Genomic DNA, 16,904 nt, shown 5'->3' with positions numbered 1-16,904 from the left:
TTTATTTTATTTTTATGTAATTTTTTTAGTTGTTTTTTTATTTTATTTTTTTCTCTATTTTTTTTTATTACTTTCATCTTTTTACATTATAATTTATAGTTTATTTTTCTTGAAGCTGAACTTATATTATCAAAATAATATTTTTTTCTTTTTTATATGAAATTTCCTCTATCAAATTAAGTCCCTTTTAACCTATAAAAATTGATGTTCTTCATATAATTCATTTTTTATTTATCTCCCATATGTTTAACTATCCACCATTTTCTAGGAATTTAGTCAATACTTTACTGGAGCGCTCATATTTAATGTCAAATTCTATCTGAAGCATAATTACCTCTTACAGAAAACATCTTTAAAAGTTAAAAAAAAAAAAAAAAAAAAAAACAAAAACATAATTCAACCAAAAATAAGTCATACTTAAGATTTTTAACCATTTTTCTTTTCAATTTAATTTATTACTATTGTTCAGAAGATTTTGTTTGCTTTGAGTGCATATTGAAAAACTTTTCCTCTAAGCTGCATCCACAATTTGCTTTATTTTTTATGGAAAAAAGTTTAAAATCTGGAAAAAAAATATATTAGGCAGTGGCAACGGTCAAAATGGTATGATATATTGCATGTTTGCGTCCATAGTGGTTGTTGAGTTTTTTGCAGAATAGCAGTTGCAGGGAGCATATGGTACAACACCACCACAGAATGGCACCCAACCTAGACATTGGACGGGTCAAACTATAAGACAACATGCCCAAAACATTGCAAAAGCATATCCCCTTTACAGGTTCAACGCTTCCCAAACTATCAAATTACATTGGCAAGAATATATGCAAGACACATGGTTAAAAACTATAAAAAGAAATAAAAATTGGCAATTCCTAACACATTTTAAAAACTACAAATAAATAAATAAATAAATGGTAATTCCTAAACAAGAAGAACAAAATTTGATTCCTAAATCCGTTTGTTATTCCTTAAATTCTTTCACTCTTTTTATTCATCAAACAAGACAAACAAAAAGACATTACTCAACTAAACACATTAAGAGTCGTACATGTGACATTGGTAGCTTGGAGCCGTCAACATCGTTCAGTGTCATTTGAGGCACCATCATTACTGAGGAAGAAACTTTTAAGCAAAATATTGCCACCGAGCTATACTGCAGAAACAGTACTCCAGCAAAAAATCTTCTTATCCAAAATTTCAAAATAGATGGAGGAAAGATCAGGCTCTACAAACACGTTAATAAGATGACACAAGAATCAGTTAAAAAATTGTCCTCCGGTCCAGACAGGTTCTCAATTCTATTTTGGCCCACACATCAGAATACAAACATCAACATGATGATAGTAGTTTTTTTTAGAAGCAAAAACTTAAAAATATGCATAAATTAAAATAACAGTTTGAAAAGATAAAACTTGAAAAAGACTATTGTTGTTTTTAAAAGGTAGAAAGAATAACTTTGGACAAAATTACACAAGGATATGTCACACTCTTCATTTTTTATTCAACCGGACGTGAAGCGCATGTTGGAGCGCAAGTTATTTACAAAAGACTATATTTGATGGGTGCAATGCAAGTATATGGCACCACAATCGACTTTTCTTTCTTGAAACTGTGATCAAAATAATTGTTGGTTCTCGATGAGAAATATTTATCTGGCTGTGGAGCGAGATGACCGGCTACTTGGACTTGTGCGATTACCCCTAAATAGGGCCTCCAGGTACTGGATGCATCCAGGAGCTCCAATCTGAATATCATAACAAAGAAAATATCAAACCTTTTAAAATAAAAAATCACAGAGTTGTCGTGGTTAAATAACCATATCGAACAATATCCACACTTTTGATAAGGGCATTCCACTGGCGAGATGGGTAAAAAAAACAGTTAGACAGCAGTTAAGAAATGCATACTATTTATCTTTTATAATCATGAATGTTGGATGAAGCCCAAGAAAAGATTATGGACTACTGGAATTATACGATGGAAACCAACTCCAAAAGATTATGGACCAAAAATAAATTCTCCAGAATGGATATCCCTCGGGATGGAAAAATAGGAAAGGATCACCAAAATACTATTAGTCATCTTTTGGAGTATTGTGAAATGTAACTCGTGAATTAACACGCGTGACATAGAGCTATAAAGCTCTTGCACTATTTTTTTCAATCAACAAAACTTAAAAAAAGAAAAAAAACCATCTAAATTCACTATAAAATTCGTAATCTAGTTTGGTGTGTCCAGGTACGTAGTAATGCTATTTTCAAGGATTGTGCCTTACTTTTCTTATAACTTGCCTATTTCCTCTCTTTTTATAACAAAAAAAAGAGTTTAATTTATATTCGCTATCGGTGTAACATTTTTTAACCCAATGAATTACTGTCACATCATATTAATACCAACCAATAGAAATGAAACAATGATAGAGCAAATTCTTGTGTTCATGTAAATAAAATAAATTTACACAGAAATGCATATAAATTAAATTTCATAAAAAGAGGTAGATAATTACCATAGTCACTTCACTATAGTGAAATTTTTGCAATAATTGTCCGAAATGATAATTTGCCTAAACTAGACCTCAAACTGCTTGAATTAGGAACCATGTAACCACGATTTTGGGCAGGTTTTAAACATTTAATAGTTTCCTTTACTTTATTTTTTTGCTTAACTCAGTTGTTCTCAAACTCTCCTTAAAGACCTCATTTGTATTGAACATGTTGCCTAATTTCTTTTCAAGGACATATCCTATTCAATGCACATATCACTCCCTAGCAAAATAACGCTAGTATAAATTATTGAAAAGGTGATATTAATAAATGTAAAATTTGAATCCATTGTCTTACTCTCCATTCTCCACTCTTCTTTAAGGGATTAATGGTAAATGCAGAGGAATAAATTAAAATCTAGCCACAATATTGGCATCAATCATTTTTAATGTACCCATACCATACTGGCTACTAAACCACAGATGCTAATTGCTAATATCCAATGATACAGGAAAAGCCTTTGAAGCTGAACTTCCTCACCTTCTAATAAGTTTGTGTCAGAAGTTACTATTATGTCAAAATTATACAACCACAACTAGGTCTAAAACTGATCAAATAAATGTTTGCACGAAAAAGAGATACCTTCCAGCGCCTCTTTTGAATAAGATGGCTGTTGATTTCATCCAAACTCTCAATTATTTGCCTAAATGTTGGTCTTCTGTGTGGTTTTTCATCCCAGCATTCCTCAATTAACCTATGGACAAATCAGATTTCCTGAATGTAAAAAACTTATTCTTTTATTCTCCTACTTTTGGTAGGTTTTGAAACTAAACATTCAAATCTGCTGCCAATAAAAATGTATTTAAAATTCTCACTGTTTTAGTCCATGAGCATAAAGTTTTGGCAATGCTCTAAATGGTGGCCGCTCATTTTCAACATAAGCTTTAGGAACTTCATTTTCTGGCTTTGCATAGAACGGTGGACAACCTTCAATCATCTACAGTAACAGAAAACCATAGAAGTTCAGGTCAGTATTTTGCTGGGCATCTCTACATAAAAACCCACTGTTTGCTGTCATTTATATTCTAGATTACAAATTGCCCATGATCCACAAATAAAATAATTGTAATCTGAATGAAGTTTATCAGTAAAACAGTTGGAGAAAATGAACATTTTGTATTCACATAAAAAGTACAAGAACCAAGCATATTGATACAACAGCAAACTATTAGGCATGGCATCTTACCAAAGATGGTCATGATTATATAAATGTATATATAATTATTTTACTTTTACAAGTCAATCGTGGATAGCTCAAATCCCTAGAACTTTACTTGTCTGTTAGTTCAACCATAAAATATGTAATAAAACTTTGCATATCACGATTATATATTATATACATATCTTGAGGAAGATCTGAGGGCCAAAAGACGCAGAGCTCTCAAGAGTCACAAGTGCTTGAGCTGTCCATGGACTCATCCTATAGTATACTTGATAAGTGAAAGAGTAAAAGACACCACCAAATATCTAACATTCAATATGCTGTAACAACACTGAAGGAATTTGAATGATGAAAGCAACATAAGAAGCACATCTACAAATATAAAAGCATTATTTTCCAGGACTTGAAAATTTTACCAAAGTGAATAACAGAACTCTCTATATGTAAGGGATGTGACTTTATGTACAGGATTATGTAACAATAAATGCTTTCAAATGTTCAAAAAATAAAACAACATAAAAAGCAATAGAAAACATAAAGTAAATTCCTATTCTGACAAGGGATGCGTCCAGCTTTCAGAAGCAAATGCAATTATCATCTTTCCAACAGTTTTTGGTGCTGATATAAAAAGGAATTACCAGTATTGAATTAACATGTATTATTTGGTCAAATAAATAACACAACATTATTAATCAAGCATTATTTCATCAAACAGGTTTTATATTTATTAATTAATACTCAATTTTAGGGTTTAAAAGTCTTGTTTCAATTTCAAGACTAGATAGGAGACAATCATTCGCATAATAAGGGTAAATAATTAACTTAAAGTCAATAAAAAAGCTCTAAAATAGGGGGCAGGACTGCATCCAAAGGTGAGCAATAATGATTCTACCTCCTGTAATATCAGAGCAAAAGAAAACACATCCACTTTTGTGTCGTATTCCTCATTTCTATAGACTTCTGGTGCAACATATCGCCCTGTTACAGAGTTGAATAAATTCATCAATTGAACCCATGAAAATCAGAACCATTCCCAAAAGGATCAAAACGAATTGAATTATAAGTAAAAAGATGGCAATACTTATAAATTAATTAATAAATTCAAATTAGTAAAACCGAGCCCTAGGTCTTTATTAGTCACTGAGTAGACGGGTATTTCTTTTTTTCTTATAGAATATGCAACATATTGCACATTACAGCCCTCATGAAACCCAAGTTTACAATATTGGTTTTATGCAGAACATGATTAACGTAGACATTACAAGGCTCTCACTGTAGAAGGAAACCTACATGATGTATCGAGGCTTGTCACAGGTTTGTCTTCTTTGACTGTTTTAGTAACTTTAAGCAACTTGCTAACTCCAAAGTCTGCAACTTTCAGATGCCCAGAATCATCCCGCAAAATATTTCTGTTGTCTTACTCAAGTACAATGAAGAAACTTTAAACAGTTTCAACCATTCGAGTGAATGAAAAATGCATGCTTCTACTGAAAAATCCATGACACTTCATACACATGGTGGAAGAATAATAAAATCAACTAGAGAGGGTAGGAGAGCATAAAACATACGAAGGCTCAAGATCTCGGTGTATAATGGCTTCTGGTTTATGTTCGTGCAAATAGTTCATACCCCTGAAAATAAAACATATTGTTTCCATTTAATATAGGATAAAATTTCCATTTAATAAAACATATTCAAATGCAAATTTTTAATATAGGATAAAATTTCCATTTAATATTCAACTCTTCAAAAACAAAATAATCAGGAACGCTTGTTTCCTCGAGAACCAACTGACAGCAAGCGATGCATGCATGATATGGAAGTTCTTCTTGACTGACCTAGCAATATCAAGTGCAAATTTTACAGCTGTTGCTGGTTTTAATGCACCTTTCCGATTAATGTAGGCATGAAGATCCCCCTGGAGAGATGATAGTTCATTCCAAATTGTTAGATATTACATTTATAAAAGATTCAGGGTATAATTAGTCACACATACGGACATAAGTATAGGAGATATCTAATTATATACACTTCTTATTTTTTTTTTCACTGTTTCACTAACATGAAGTAGAATCTCATATAAAGAGGAATGAAAATCTAAATCAACAGATATCAGTAGATCAAAACAGGTATGTCTTATCATTACATAAAATCTTCCAGTGTAGATATTTATAACTTTCTAGACCGGACAGGAGCACATTTGTCAGACTGGATTCAGTTCCTCTAAAGTGAGAAGATAAGTAAAGTAAGAAAGTGATTATCTATCCATCATCAACTTGAATTACATTAACTTTCAATAAATGGTAGATAATCCCCAACTTCTACACTTTACACACCCCTCCTTACTTTAGAGGCCAAATCCTGTCTGGCCAATGCAAATAACCCATGGACGTCACAATTAATATCAGTCCCAGGGTAAATTTTTTATCATATTAAGTTCTTAAGTATTATTGATGATTTGTGCACTTCTACATAATATTGGATTTAGAGTAGTCCAATTGAAACTACATTGTCACTTTGTTTCTGAAGACTATCCATAATGATAAATTTCTGACCACATTGTATTCAGCTCACTGATATATAAGATAACCATTAGCCAACTAATCAGTATAATTTGTTCATAAACACCACGAGTAAAAAATTTATGAGAAAAAATCTTCCTTATGACCATTGTAGGACCAAAACTAACCTGGGGTAGATATTCTGTGACGATCATCATTGGGGTACTTTGGGTTACAGCACCCAAAAACTGAACTACATTTGGATGCCTTATTTTCTCAAGTAATGTAAGCTCATCAAGAAATGCCTTTCTGATAAACAGAAACCAACAAACAAAATCCATGGTGAGATTAAAAAGTGATAACTGAATGATCCAATTGACATGAATAAGTAGACCAACCCACACTTTATCATCATCGGTGAACACTTCCTCTCCAAGTGTCTTGACTGCAACCTGAGTTCCACGCCATAATGCAATCCGGAAAGTTCCCTACAATATTCAATATAAATTATGAAACACAAAATAATCTAAGGTAAATTGATTTAAGAAATTATGTCAAAAGGCAAAAGGATAAATCCAGTTACAAGACACGATTAAATAAAGCGATAAGGAAACTTGAAACCTTACCTTTGTTATGCAAAAACTATTAGTAAAATCAAGTTCAGAAGGATCAATCTCATACTCTGGGACTTCTCGAGCATTCTCCACATGCATGGGAGTTATCTACAATAAAAAAGAAGTTTGCCATCGCAATGTGATGTCATAAACCAACTATTCTAAAAGGAGTTTAATATCCGTGTACTATCAGTATAATAAAACTTCTGTCAAGCAATAAGAAATCACTATAAACCTTTAATGTATTTATTTATAGTAAAAGTCAACGGAATAGTATTTAGGAGTTTATACACTATCAGAACATATACTGATTTTCTCTTCAAAAAGCTTGGCAGCAAGACCCCTTCTAGCTGAAATAAAATATACTCAGACGAGGAATGAATCCTCTAAGAGTGGGATTTCCACTCTCTCCGGCGAAAATCTCCACTATCAAAACCCGATGTCCACATTTCATTATTTAAATTCTCTAACTATGATGTTCTTGTTTTTTAATTAAGGATTCGGATTTCACTGAACACAAATGTCACATGGAAGTCTCAAAATCCATGCTCAGGCAGTTTAAACTTTTATATTGTTATCCAATAACCAACACAGCTATGCCTGTTAATTATGTTTCACTTTTATAATAACTATCTTAAAAGTCTATCAGAAGATAACATTTCCAGTAAAAGTGCGTCTCCATTAAACTCTCCAGACGAATAACATAAACTGTTTTAAATCTAATAACAAGAAGGAAAGGAAAAGAAGAGACAGACAGGAGGTTTTGCACCGTGTTTCTCCAAAAGCTTCACGATGTCGTGGTTTTTGTAGTACATTGCATCAGCTAGAGGCTGTTAAACAATCCAATCCAAAAATCAGTGACAGCGAGTGTACAAGACGAATAACGAAAGAGTAAGGAAGTAAAATTACGGTGCTGCCCCAGCGGTCTCGCGGATCAACGTCGGCCCCTCGTCGTACCAGCAGGTCAACAACGTCGGTGCGGCCCTGGCAGGCGGCGACGTGGAGCGCAGTGCGGCCGTCAATGTCGGTGAAACTGACGTCGCTCCCCGAGTCCAACAGTTCCTCAATCCCGACCAAGTCTCCTTCGTTGGCCAGATACATCAACCGAACCGTCGGATCCAGCGCCTCCGCCACGTCCTCCGCACCGCCGCGCTCCGGCGCGAGGGAGGATTGCCGGCCGACCGAGAAGCGAAGCTGAAGCTTCTCGGTTTCCATTGCGGGGGTGAGGGTTTTGGAATAGAGAGAAAATGGAATTGTGTTGTTGTGTGAATGCATTCACAACATTGTTTTCATCCATTTACACAATGTTTATAGTGATCATGTTGAACTATTGTTTTATTAATCAAAAGTTTTAATCTATAATTTATTGTTTGATTACAATCAATCTAATAATTAAAAATAATTAAATGTTGTTTGAAAATTAAATTACAATCTAATTATTTTGACTAATTAGATATTGATATACATACCATTGTAAAAGTTAAATATTTTAAGATCGAAAATCTTTAAACACTTTTATTTATATTATATTACAAGTTTTAGATACAATTTCACTCATTAATTTGAAAATAAATAAAAAATAAAATTACTTATAAATTTCATAATCATCCATATAATTTTTATAGTTAAAACCTATAGTAGGAATTCTAATAATACTATAATAAATTGTAATAAATTATAGTACCTTCGTGATTGTAGCCATCCTCAACCATATTGACCCATTTAATTTTCTTCATGAGATATTTGTTCAGAACAATCAAATTTGTACAACGATAGTTTTGAAACAAAACATGTAATTTAATTTTGTTAACATTTTACCTCAAAGTAAGTTATTGAATGAGAAAATGATGTCTAAGTAGCCCCAAACATATCTCTTGGCCTCCTAGCTTTATAAGAAAAAATTGTATCTAGTTGGCAAATAAAATGTAAAAACTTCTGAATTGAATAAACATGTAACTCAAAATTTTCTTACATCAAATTGAAAAAAATTCTTAGATTAGATTTATGTGTAACTAACAATCATTTTTTTTTTATATTAGTTTATGACTTAAGTTTGTTAATGAAAAGTGTCTAAAAGTGTTGAGTCATAAAATTATATCAAATTATCTAAATAGTTTCATTTTTAAGCAAAAACTATTCAACCACATGAAAGTAAATTTGTGCAACCAAGGAGAACACATCGTAATCGTAACTTATAATGTAGTTTAATTTTATGCAACCAAGGAGAACACATCGTAATCGTAACTTATAATGTAGTTTAATTTTATTAAAGTTCTACTTTAAAGTAGCTGAATAAATGAGAATAATGATGTTATTTTATAATGAAATATCAAATTGATTATGAAGGAAATATTTGATATAGATGTCTGTCATAATTTGTTTACTTTGCATATACTACCTCATCAAAAGATTCAAACAGAAACAACAACTCTTTTATCTAGCCAAAAATTTGGCTCATCCATGAATACGACACATCCATTATCTAAGACATAGGAGCAATGAAACAACTTATAATGTTAATAGTAAGTATATTGAGTTAAAATAACATGGTCTATATACATATAACTTCTTTATTTGTTATTTAAAAGCTTTTGAGTATTCAGGTATGAAATGGATTGATGTTTATTATTCTACAATAAAACATCAAATTGATAATGAAGGAAATATTTGAATTTGGAAAAAACTAAAGCATGTTTAGAAGTTAAATGAACCGGTTCATTTAATTGAAGGAAAAAATAATTCATACTTGACACAACTTTGTCTATCTTGAAGTCTTCCATTACCAAAATTGTTCTAAAACTGTTCTTCTTGTTTTTATCCCTTGCTACAATTGAACCCTTATATAGGCCTTAAGGATTCTATTGGCGACAAAACATAGCAGTTTACCATTTGAAATTCAAATTCAAAATTTCCAACTATTGCTCAAACATATATCCACCAATATAATCATGAGCTGGAGACAAATGGAAATGTAGTCTTTTAGTAAAAAAATATAAACTTTAAAAGATTAAACATGTGTATTGAAATTAATCCGAGAAAGTTTTTATAAAAAATGACCAAAAAAGTTTTAGAGCATGAATTAGACAAAGACTGAAGCAAATATGTGTTATACAATGTTTAAACAGATCACAAATTTGTGAAATATTTGAATTGGAAAAAACTAAAGCATGTTTAGAAGTTGAACGAACCGATTCATTTAATTGAAGAAAAAAAAAACTTTGTCATACTTGACACAACTTTGTCTCTCTTAAGCCTTCCTTGCCAAAACTATTATGCTTCTTGTTTTATTCCTTCTTGTAATTGAACTTGCAATTGAACGCATATATAGGCCTTAAGGAACCTCTGTTGGTGACAAAGCATATAAGTTTACAATTTGAAATTCAAAGACGACTTGTTATAATGGTTATAATTCACCCTTCATAATAAATAAGATGATGACAAAATTGTAAATATAAATGATTTATTGTTAAATATTTTTTACCCATCATAATAAATAAGATAATGGCAAAATTACAAACACAAAATTATTTACTATATTAGTTATTCCTTAGGTAACATAATAAATACTTGCTATGTTGGTTCAACAAATAACCATCAAAATAAAAAAAATCTCACGCATCTCACTTTTAGATAGAATCTTTCACTTTTTTTGTTAATAATTTTCATAATTTTTCATAATGTTGATTATTTACTTTCCATATATTAACAATAAATATTTTTTTTTAAAGAAAAAATGTGGCACTTTTCCTTGTACATTTCCACTATAAAAATTTATGAAAGGAATTATGAGGTTCGGACACTCCTCTTAAATGGTGTGTCCGTGTCGGACACACGTATCGAACATCGACACTCGAATGACACGTATCGATGAAGTATCAACTTCAAAAAATATTTGTTGGAATTCTGACAACTCTAGCACGATTTTAACACAATTTTAAAAATAAGAACTACATTAATTTTCTAAAAAATCAAATTTATTGTATAAATTTTTTGTATGATTATAAAAATAAGGAACAAATCTTTTTGAACCAGTCATAAAAAATATATTTCTGCTAAAAAATAACTGAAACATACATGTGCAGATAAATCTTTATTGTCAATTTATATAATTCATAATTATATAATATATAAATTCGTGTCCCCTTGTCCTACATTTTAGAGATCATACGTATCTTCGTATCCGTGTTCGTATCGTATCAGTGTCCATATCAGTGTATGTGCTACATAGGTAACGAGTGAGTGTGATACTTTCATGGAATTTCATCTCAAATTGCTTGAATTTGCGTCTTCTTTTGCATGTGAATCTTGAGGAGTTGAACTTTTGTTGCATACTTGGAAATTAGAATTTGTGTGTGTAGACTTTGGGAATTAGGGTTACCTTGTGATACAACCCAATTAGACAAGGAAATAATCAAGGACACAACAAACACTTCACAATTAAGTCAGTCATCGCAACATCCAATACAAGGCCCCACAAAACTTCAAAAGGACCTCAGCAAAAGAAGAACTGAACATAGGTCAGAACATCATCAAATGTTCTTTCTTTTGGTCTTTTTAAAAGAAAAGTTTATGTAAATAAATTAGGCACACTTTGGGGGTCTAAATAGAAGAATAAGATAGAGTAGGATTCACTTAACATAAATTGGGGTGTACTTGGCATAAATTAGGTTTGTGTTAAACCCACCTTTCATGACAAGTGCTTTTAGGTTTAGGGTTTCTTTGACCTACCTTCTAGAAGGTTTCTCACAAATGACACCCATACCCCTCTATCTTGTTCTCCAAGACACTCTTCTATAAATAGAGTGTCTTTTCTCATGTATTTCACACATTGAATTTTGAAAGTAAAGAAACTCTATTAGAGTGTTTAGTGAGTTGAGTCTCCTATTATCTTTGGGTCTTATCTTGAGTGCACAACACCTCAAGTGGCGGCTCTTCACCACTCATCTTGGAGTATCCCCTCCTCCAAGTTGCGTGACAACTTCTCACCATCCATAAGTTTTCTCTAATCTCTCCATCTTTTCTTTTCTTCCCCATGCGCCATTTCCATTCCCTCTTATGAATTTGTGTTTTTTCTTTTTCCCTTTTTGGTTTCTATATTGCTTTCTTTCCATTACGCTCTTTAATTTCCGCACCCCATCATATATTGTGTTTTTCTCTGTCTTCTAGAAGTGAACCTTCTCACTTACTTAGCCACTTGGTTAAGTTTGTGGCTAGTGAGAATCTTCTTTGGGTTTCTCACCATAATTGTTAATCCAAGGTTCATAAACAAAAAAGTAACCTATAAAAATGTGCAATTCTAAAATCAACTCACATCACCTTATGTGTTCGACCTTTACATGTTGTGGTGGTACTGAATTAAATGTGAATTAATCTTTACTTAGACTTCTTAATCTCTTTGAATTTTCTCAATTTCTATCTTTCTTATTTAGAAGAAATTAAACAATAGGATTTGGATTTTTTTAAATGAGTAAATATATTTTAAAGTATATTCATTATAGTAAATGATGATCAATAATAACAATTAAGCTTTTAATAATTAAAGTGTTTTATTTTAATAAAGATTATAATTAAAATATAATTTATTGATAATGTCATGTAATTACATCCATAAACATTATATTTTTTATATTTAAGAAGTAATTCATGAATATTATTGAATATTGCTATATATAATAATTTGCTAATTTTATAATTATATAATTTTTATTAGTTAAAAGTATAAAAAAGTACGCTTATAAATATATCAATAAAAAATGTGTTAAAAAATGTTGAAAGGAGAGAATAGAAAAATGTAAGAAAAAAATTGGATGGCCCACAAAAAACTCAAGGGGAAATAATTTTCAGGAAGAATTACTTTACCTCATTATTTCCTAATTTCTTATTCGTTTCTCACCTTTACCTCACAACACTCACATATATCAGTCACTCAACACTATCGACATGTGCCACGACTCCCTTTCCTTCTCATCGTTAAAACCCTAAAATCAATTTCATTTTGCCTCATCTTACTTTGGCCATGAACATTAACAACCACCATTTCTATTTTTCCTCCACTCTAACATTGTCGGTTACTCTTCCTAATGGAGCTACATCAAAACTCATCTTACTTTGGCCATGAACATTAACAACCACCATTTCTATTTTTCCTCCACTCTAACATTGTCGGTTACTCTTCCTAATGGAGCTACATCAAAACAACTCACCTTGGAGCTTCACCAGCTTAATTAGTGGTTACAAACAAGTTTGTTTATCTACCCTCTTCATTTTTGCTATTATATTTTTTTTTGGGATCAAGTGGAGCTCCTAATCATTTTTGTTTTTCATGGTACCATGGGATGCATTGAAAACCTGTATTGTCTTGCTATGGGACTGCAAACTTTTAAATATGATTACAACAACTTTTGTTTGCTTTCTGTGCTATTTTTGTTCTTCAGGATGACTTTTTTGTGTGTGTTTCATACTTTATGTTTCAACAAGCTCCATTTTTTCATTTTTTATTTCCATCTTGCAATAAAATGTTTATTTTATTTTGATACTAAAGGGTTCCACAAATTTGACTTTGATTGATGAGTCAGGATTTGCATGCAAATTAGGAAATGTGCATCATACCACATAAAATAAAGACTAAAATTTATTTGTTTTTGTTTGCTTTATGTGCTATCTGTCTTTGAGGGAAGAAATGTGATACAAAAGAATTGAAAATTTAATGCTCATTCAATATATAAATTTAATAGAATTTATACGTGTGTTACATCTATTAATCAATTTTCACTTATTAATCATTGTTATTATAAGTAACTAAAATTTATACACCTCCTCATGTACCTCCTTTAATTCCTTTTAGCTTAAATATTTTTTCCAACTCTTTCACAAAAAGTCGTCTTACTAGTATTAAATTGTAATGTATAAATTATTATATTATAATATTTGTATTTAACTTGTGCTCACATCAACCGGGAAACCATGAGTGCGAGTATTATGTGATGAGGCATATGCATAAAATCATATTCGCTAACATTAAGGACTCATGGAAGGAGTAATATACAATTAACCCAAATATGTTAAATGTGTTAAATATTGATTTCATCTTCAATTGATTATATGTAGATATTCAATGACATATCTCCATTGAATTTGAAAGTGTTATAAGAGGTTTGAGAGTAGTGAACATCATTTCTTTTAAGTATTTAATGTAATGACCATGTTAGAACTAGTTAACAATTTTGTATGAACGTCAACATATTAACTTTTAAGTATTTACTGTAAATGATAATGTTTATAAACTTATTAACTAGTTAACATTTTTTGTATAAACTTCAACATATTGTATAAACTTTTAGTTAGGAATGACAAAGCGGGGCAGACCATGCAGGCCGGTCCGCGACCCACTAGTAAAAAACGTGGGGCAAACTCAGTTTTTCAACCCACTTACCCGTTTTAGCCCGTCCCACATAACCCGCAACCTGCGCGGGGCGGGACGAGCTGGTCCGCTGGCCGCAAAAAAAGAAGTTTGTGTGTTGACTTGACAGTGACAAATTGGACTAAAAAAATAAATAAATTTTCTTTTTCCATTCATATTCATTCATTCCAATGTTACACATTTTAAGTTTCATTTTAATTGATCTTATTTTTATTGAAATATTTTTATGAAAAATTAATTAATTTATTATCATTGTCATTATAAAATTTATTGTGTGTATGGTATGTTTTATTTTAGATTACACGTGATGATTATATTTTGTATAAAATATGTGATATGTGTGATTTGATATGGTAGTTTAAGTCATCAATTTATATTTTATGACATTAATTTATTTATGTCAACTATTAAGAAGAATTTGTATGGTCAATGAATACCTTAGATTGACACTTGAAGAATAATTATATTAAATAAAATAAATAAATATGTTTTTCTCCTTCCATCAATCTAGGGAGACTATAGTCACTATTATAATAATATGTTGATTGACATCAAAAATCTATACTTGAAGATAAGTATGAAGAAATGCAGAAGCATTGTTACTTTTGTTAGTTAGCTTCAGGTCATTTTTTGGGCCCTTCTGTAGTTTAGCTCCTTTTCTTTTATATTCTCTTAGATTTTTATTTCTTTTAAATTGAAGTAAAAATAAGAGAAGAGAATAAACTACCAAGTAATTTATTTTATTTTATTTTATGTCAATACCTGTTTGAAAACAAAAATGTTTAATTCTTTTTAATTTTAAAGCATCTTTTAAAATAAAAATCTGCCTAACAAAACATTAACTTGAATCCGATTATTAATTATCTTCCGCCAGAAACGTGATTTGAGGTGTATCAGAACACGTTAATGGTTGACTTTACCCGTGTATTCTCCTATCATACAAACCTTTTTCAAAAGTTAACTGTTGACCAAAATAAGGTTGACTATGAAATAGATATAGTTGAAAATTAAGAATTTTTTTATGCTTTTTATTTTGATTAAGAATTGTAATTTATCCTAGAAACAAAATAATCTTATCTAATGTATAGGTAAAAGAAAAAAAAAATGAATCCAAAAATCTAATAAAATGAATCATCGTTTGTATTCACCTGCAAAATCTCAAAAATATTTTATAATTTCAATAATATAATTCATTTTATTTCATATTAGAAATATTTGAATTAATTTCATAGGAAAAAATGAATTTTATCATAAATGATTTATTTTAAATAATTTTTGTTCATTTAAATCTCAAAGAAATTTCCATCCAAAATATTTTTAAATCTTTATTTATTAATGACTATATTATACTTACATATTATTTTAAAGAATTATTTTTATCATATTTATTTTTTCAATAAAACAAATAATAAAAATTATAATCGAAAATACATGTATATTAGTGGGATCACATAAGTAATATAAATATAATTAAATAAAATGATAAGTATTCAATTGAAGATAAATTGGATAATATAATAAATAAAATATATATAATTAAAATAAATTAAATAATATAAACAAATAAAAGATAAATTAGATCATATAAATAAATAAAATATATATACTTGAAAATAGATTAAATAATATAAATAAATAAAATAAACTCCTCAAAAGCTATAAGAAAAATATATATACACACGTCCCCTCCTTGACGTCGTATAATGAAAGTTAAGCAAAAATAGGATGAGATCTGTATTGCGTAATTTTATGGATAAGTTATGATTTGTTTTTTTTTAAAGATTTTTTAATATTATAATTTTATCTACTTTTCGTATGATATTGATAAGGACTGAAGTGGGATTTCATTGCATTAAATTGAGTAGCACTGTCTATGATGTGAAAGTGACTTTGATATGACGGTAAATCTATGCATTTTTTTTTTATGTTTTTTCAATATTTATAGAATTATTAAATGAAAAATATATATTTAATATCTTAAAATATAAAGGAAATACATATAATACTAATTAGCGCCGTAGCTAGATGAAAGAAAAAACGTGATTAGTTACTCATTTTAATTACGAAAAATTAATATACTAATTTATAAAAAAAGTCTACTCAAAAATCTATTTATGAGTGTTTTAATATTTCAGTGATTTCTTCAACCATCTTATTAAAATTAATCAATATTTTAGGCAAAAATTAATTATTAATAAATGGAAAGAAAATAATGATATACAGTGAAGTGTAAGTCACTGTTTTGCTTTTATAGTATAAATAAAAAAAATTAGCAATATATAAAAAATAAGAGCTATAAATAAATTTATTGTTGCAAGATTTTTAAATTGAACGTGTTATTGTAAATTTTATATGGATTGATTTATGGTTGATTAATAACAATTTTTTTTTAATGTCCCTCTAAATAATGAAGAAATAGAAAGAGAAAAATTGATGTATTGTAGTAGTTTTTGTGAAGATAATGATAATGCAATTGAGATAAGGTTTGTGTTGTGAGAAATGGTGTGTTTTGAAGATAGGGTTGGATCCAAGTAGTGGGGAGCACACTTCTTTGTCGCTATTTCCTCAAATAAGGAATGAAACTACGAGATTGTGACTAAGACAACTCAAATTTTTTTTTTCAAATTTAAATTTTTCAATTTTTTTAAAAATTGAAAATAAATA

General features: G+C 29.9%; 1 protein-coding gene across 11 annotated transcripts; it reads right to left on the bottom strand.

The window, feature by feature from the left end:
- Positions 1-1,412: 1,412 nt before the first annotated feature.
- LOC137824274 (serine/threonine-protein kinase 12) lies at positions 1,413-8,133 on the bottom strand. 11 transcript variants are annotated; one of them, XR_016514807.1, is made up of 12 exons: positions 7,730-8,133; positions 7,576-7,650; positions 6,833-6,928; positions 6,609-6,694; positions 6,395-6,515; positions 5,544-5,623; positions 5,274-5,336; positions 4,996-5,121; positions 4,598-4,683; positions 3,359-3,480; positions 3,126-3,237; positions 1,413-1,744 (listed from the first exon to the last, which is right to left on the bottom strand). XR_016514807.1 is itself a non-coding variant. In XM_068629839.2 (12 exons), the coding sequence occupies exons 1-12, from the start codon at positions 8,093-8,095 to the stop codon at positions 1,649-1,651; spliced, it is 1,422 nt and encodes a 473-aa protein (XP_068485940.1). In that variant the 5' UTR covers positions 8,096-8,133; the 3' UTR covers positions 1,413-1,648. The 11 variants fall into 11 exon arrangements, 2 of the variants coding, with proteins under 2 accessions (XP_068485940.1, XP_090149962.1); XR_016514804.1 differs by having other exon boundaries at positions 3,359-3,963; positions 4,996-5,114; XR_011083230.2 differs by having other exon boundaries at positions 3,126-3,257; positions 4,996-5,114.
- Between the last annotated feature and the right edge of the window lie 8,771 nt (positions 8,134-16,904).

The sequence above is a fragment of the Phaseolus vulgaris genome, chromosome 8 (assembly GCF_051622355.1).
Source record: "Phaseolus vulgaris cultivar YP4 chromosome 8, ASM5162235v1, whole genome shotgun sequence".
In the NCBI taxonomy this organism is placed as follows: domain Eukaryota; kingdom Viridiplantae; phylum Streptophyta; class Magnoliopsida; order Fabales; family Fabaceae; genus Phaseolus; species Phaseolus vulgaris.
This window is presented reverse-complemented; position numbering and strand designations above follow the sequence as displayed.

What these genes read in the sequence shown, in the direction of transcription:
- LOC137824274 (XM_068629839.2), bottom strand. Translation starts at nt 8,095, where the DNA reads ATGCATTCACACAACAACACAATTCCATTTTCTCTCTATTCCAAAACC. An exon ending in TTTGCACTTGATATTGCTAG is followed by an intron (nt 5,337 to 5,543) that starts GTCAGTCAAGAA and finishes TTTTATTTTCAG; the next exon opens with GGGTATGAACTATTTGCACG. An exon ending in TTCAAAAGAGGCGCTGGAAG is followed by an intron (nt 1,745 to 3,125) that starts GTATCTCTTTTT and finishes TATGATATTCAG; the next exon opens with ATTGGAGCTCCTGGATGCAT.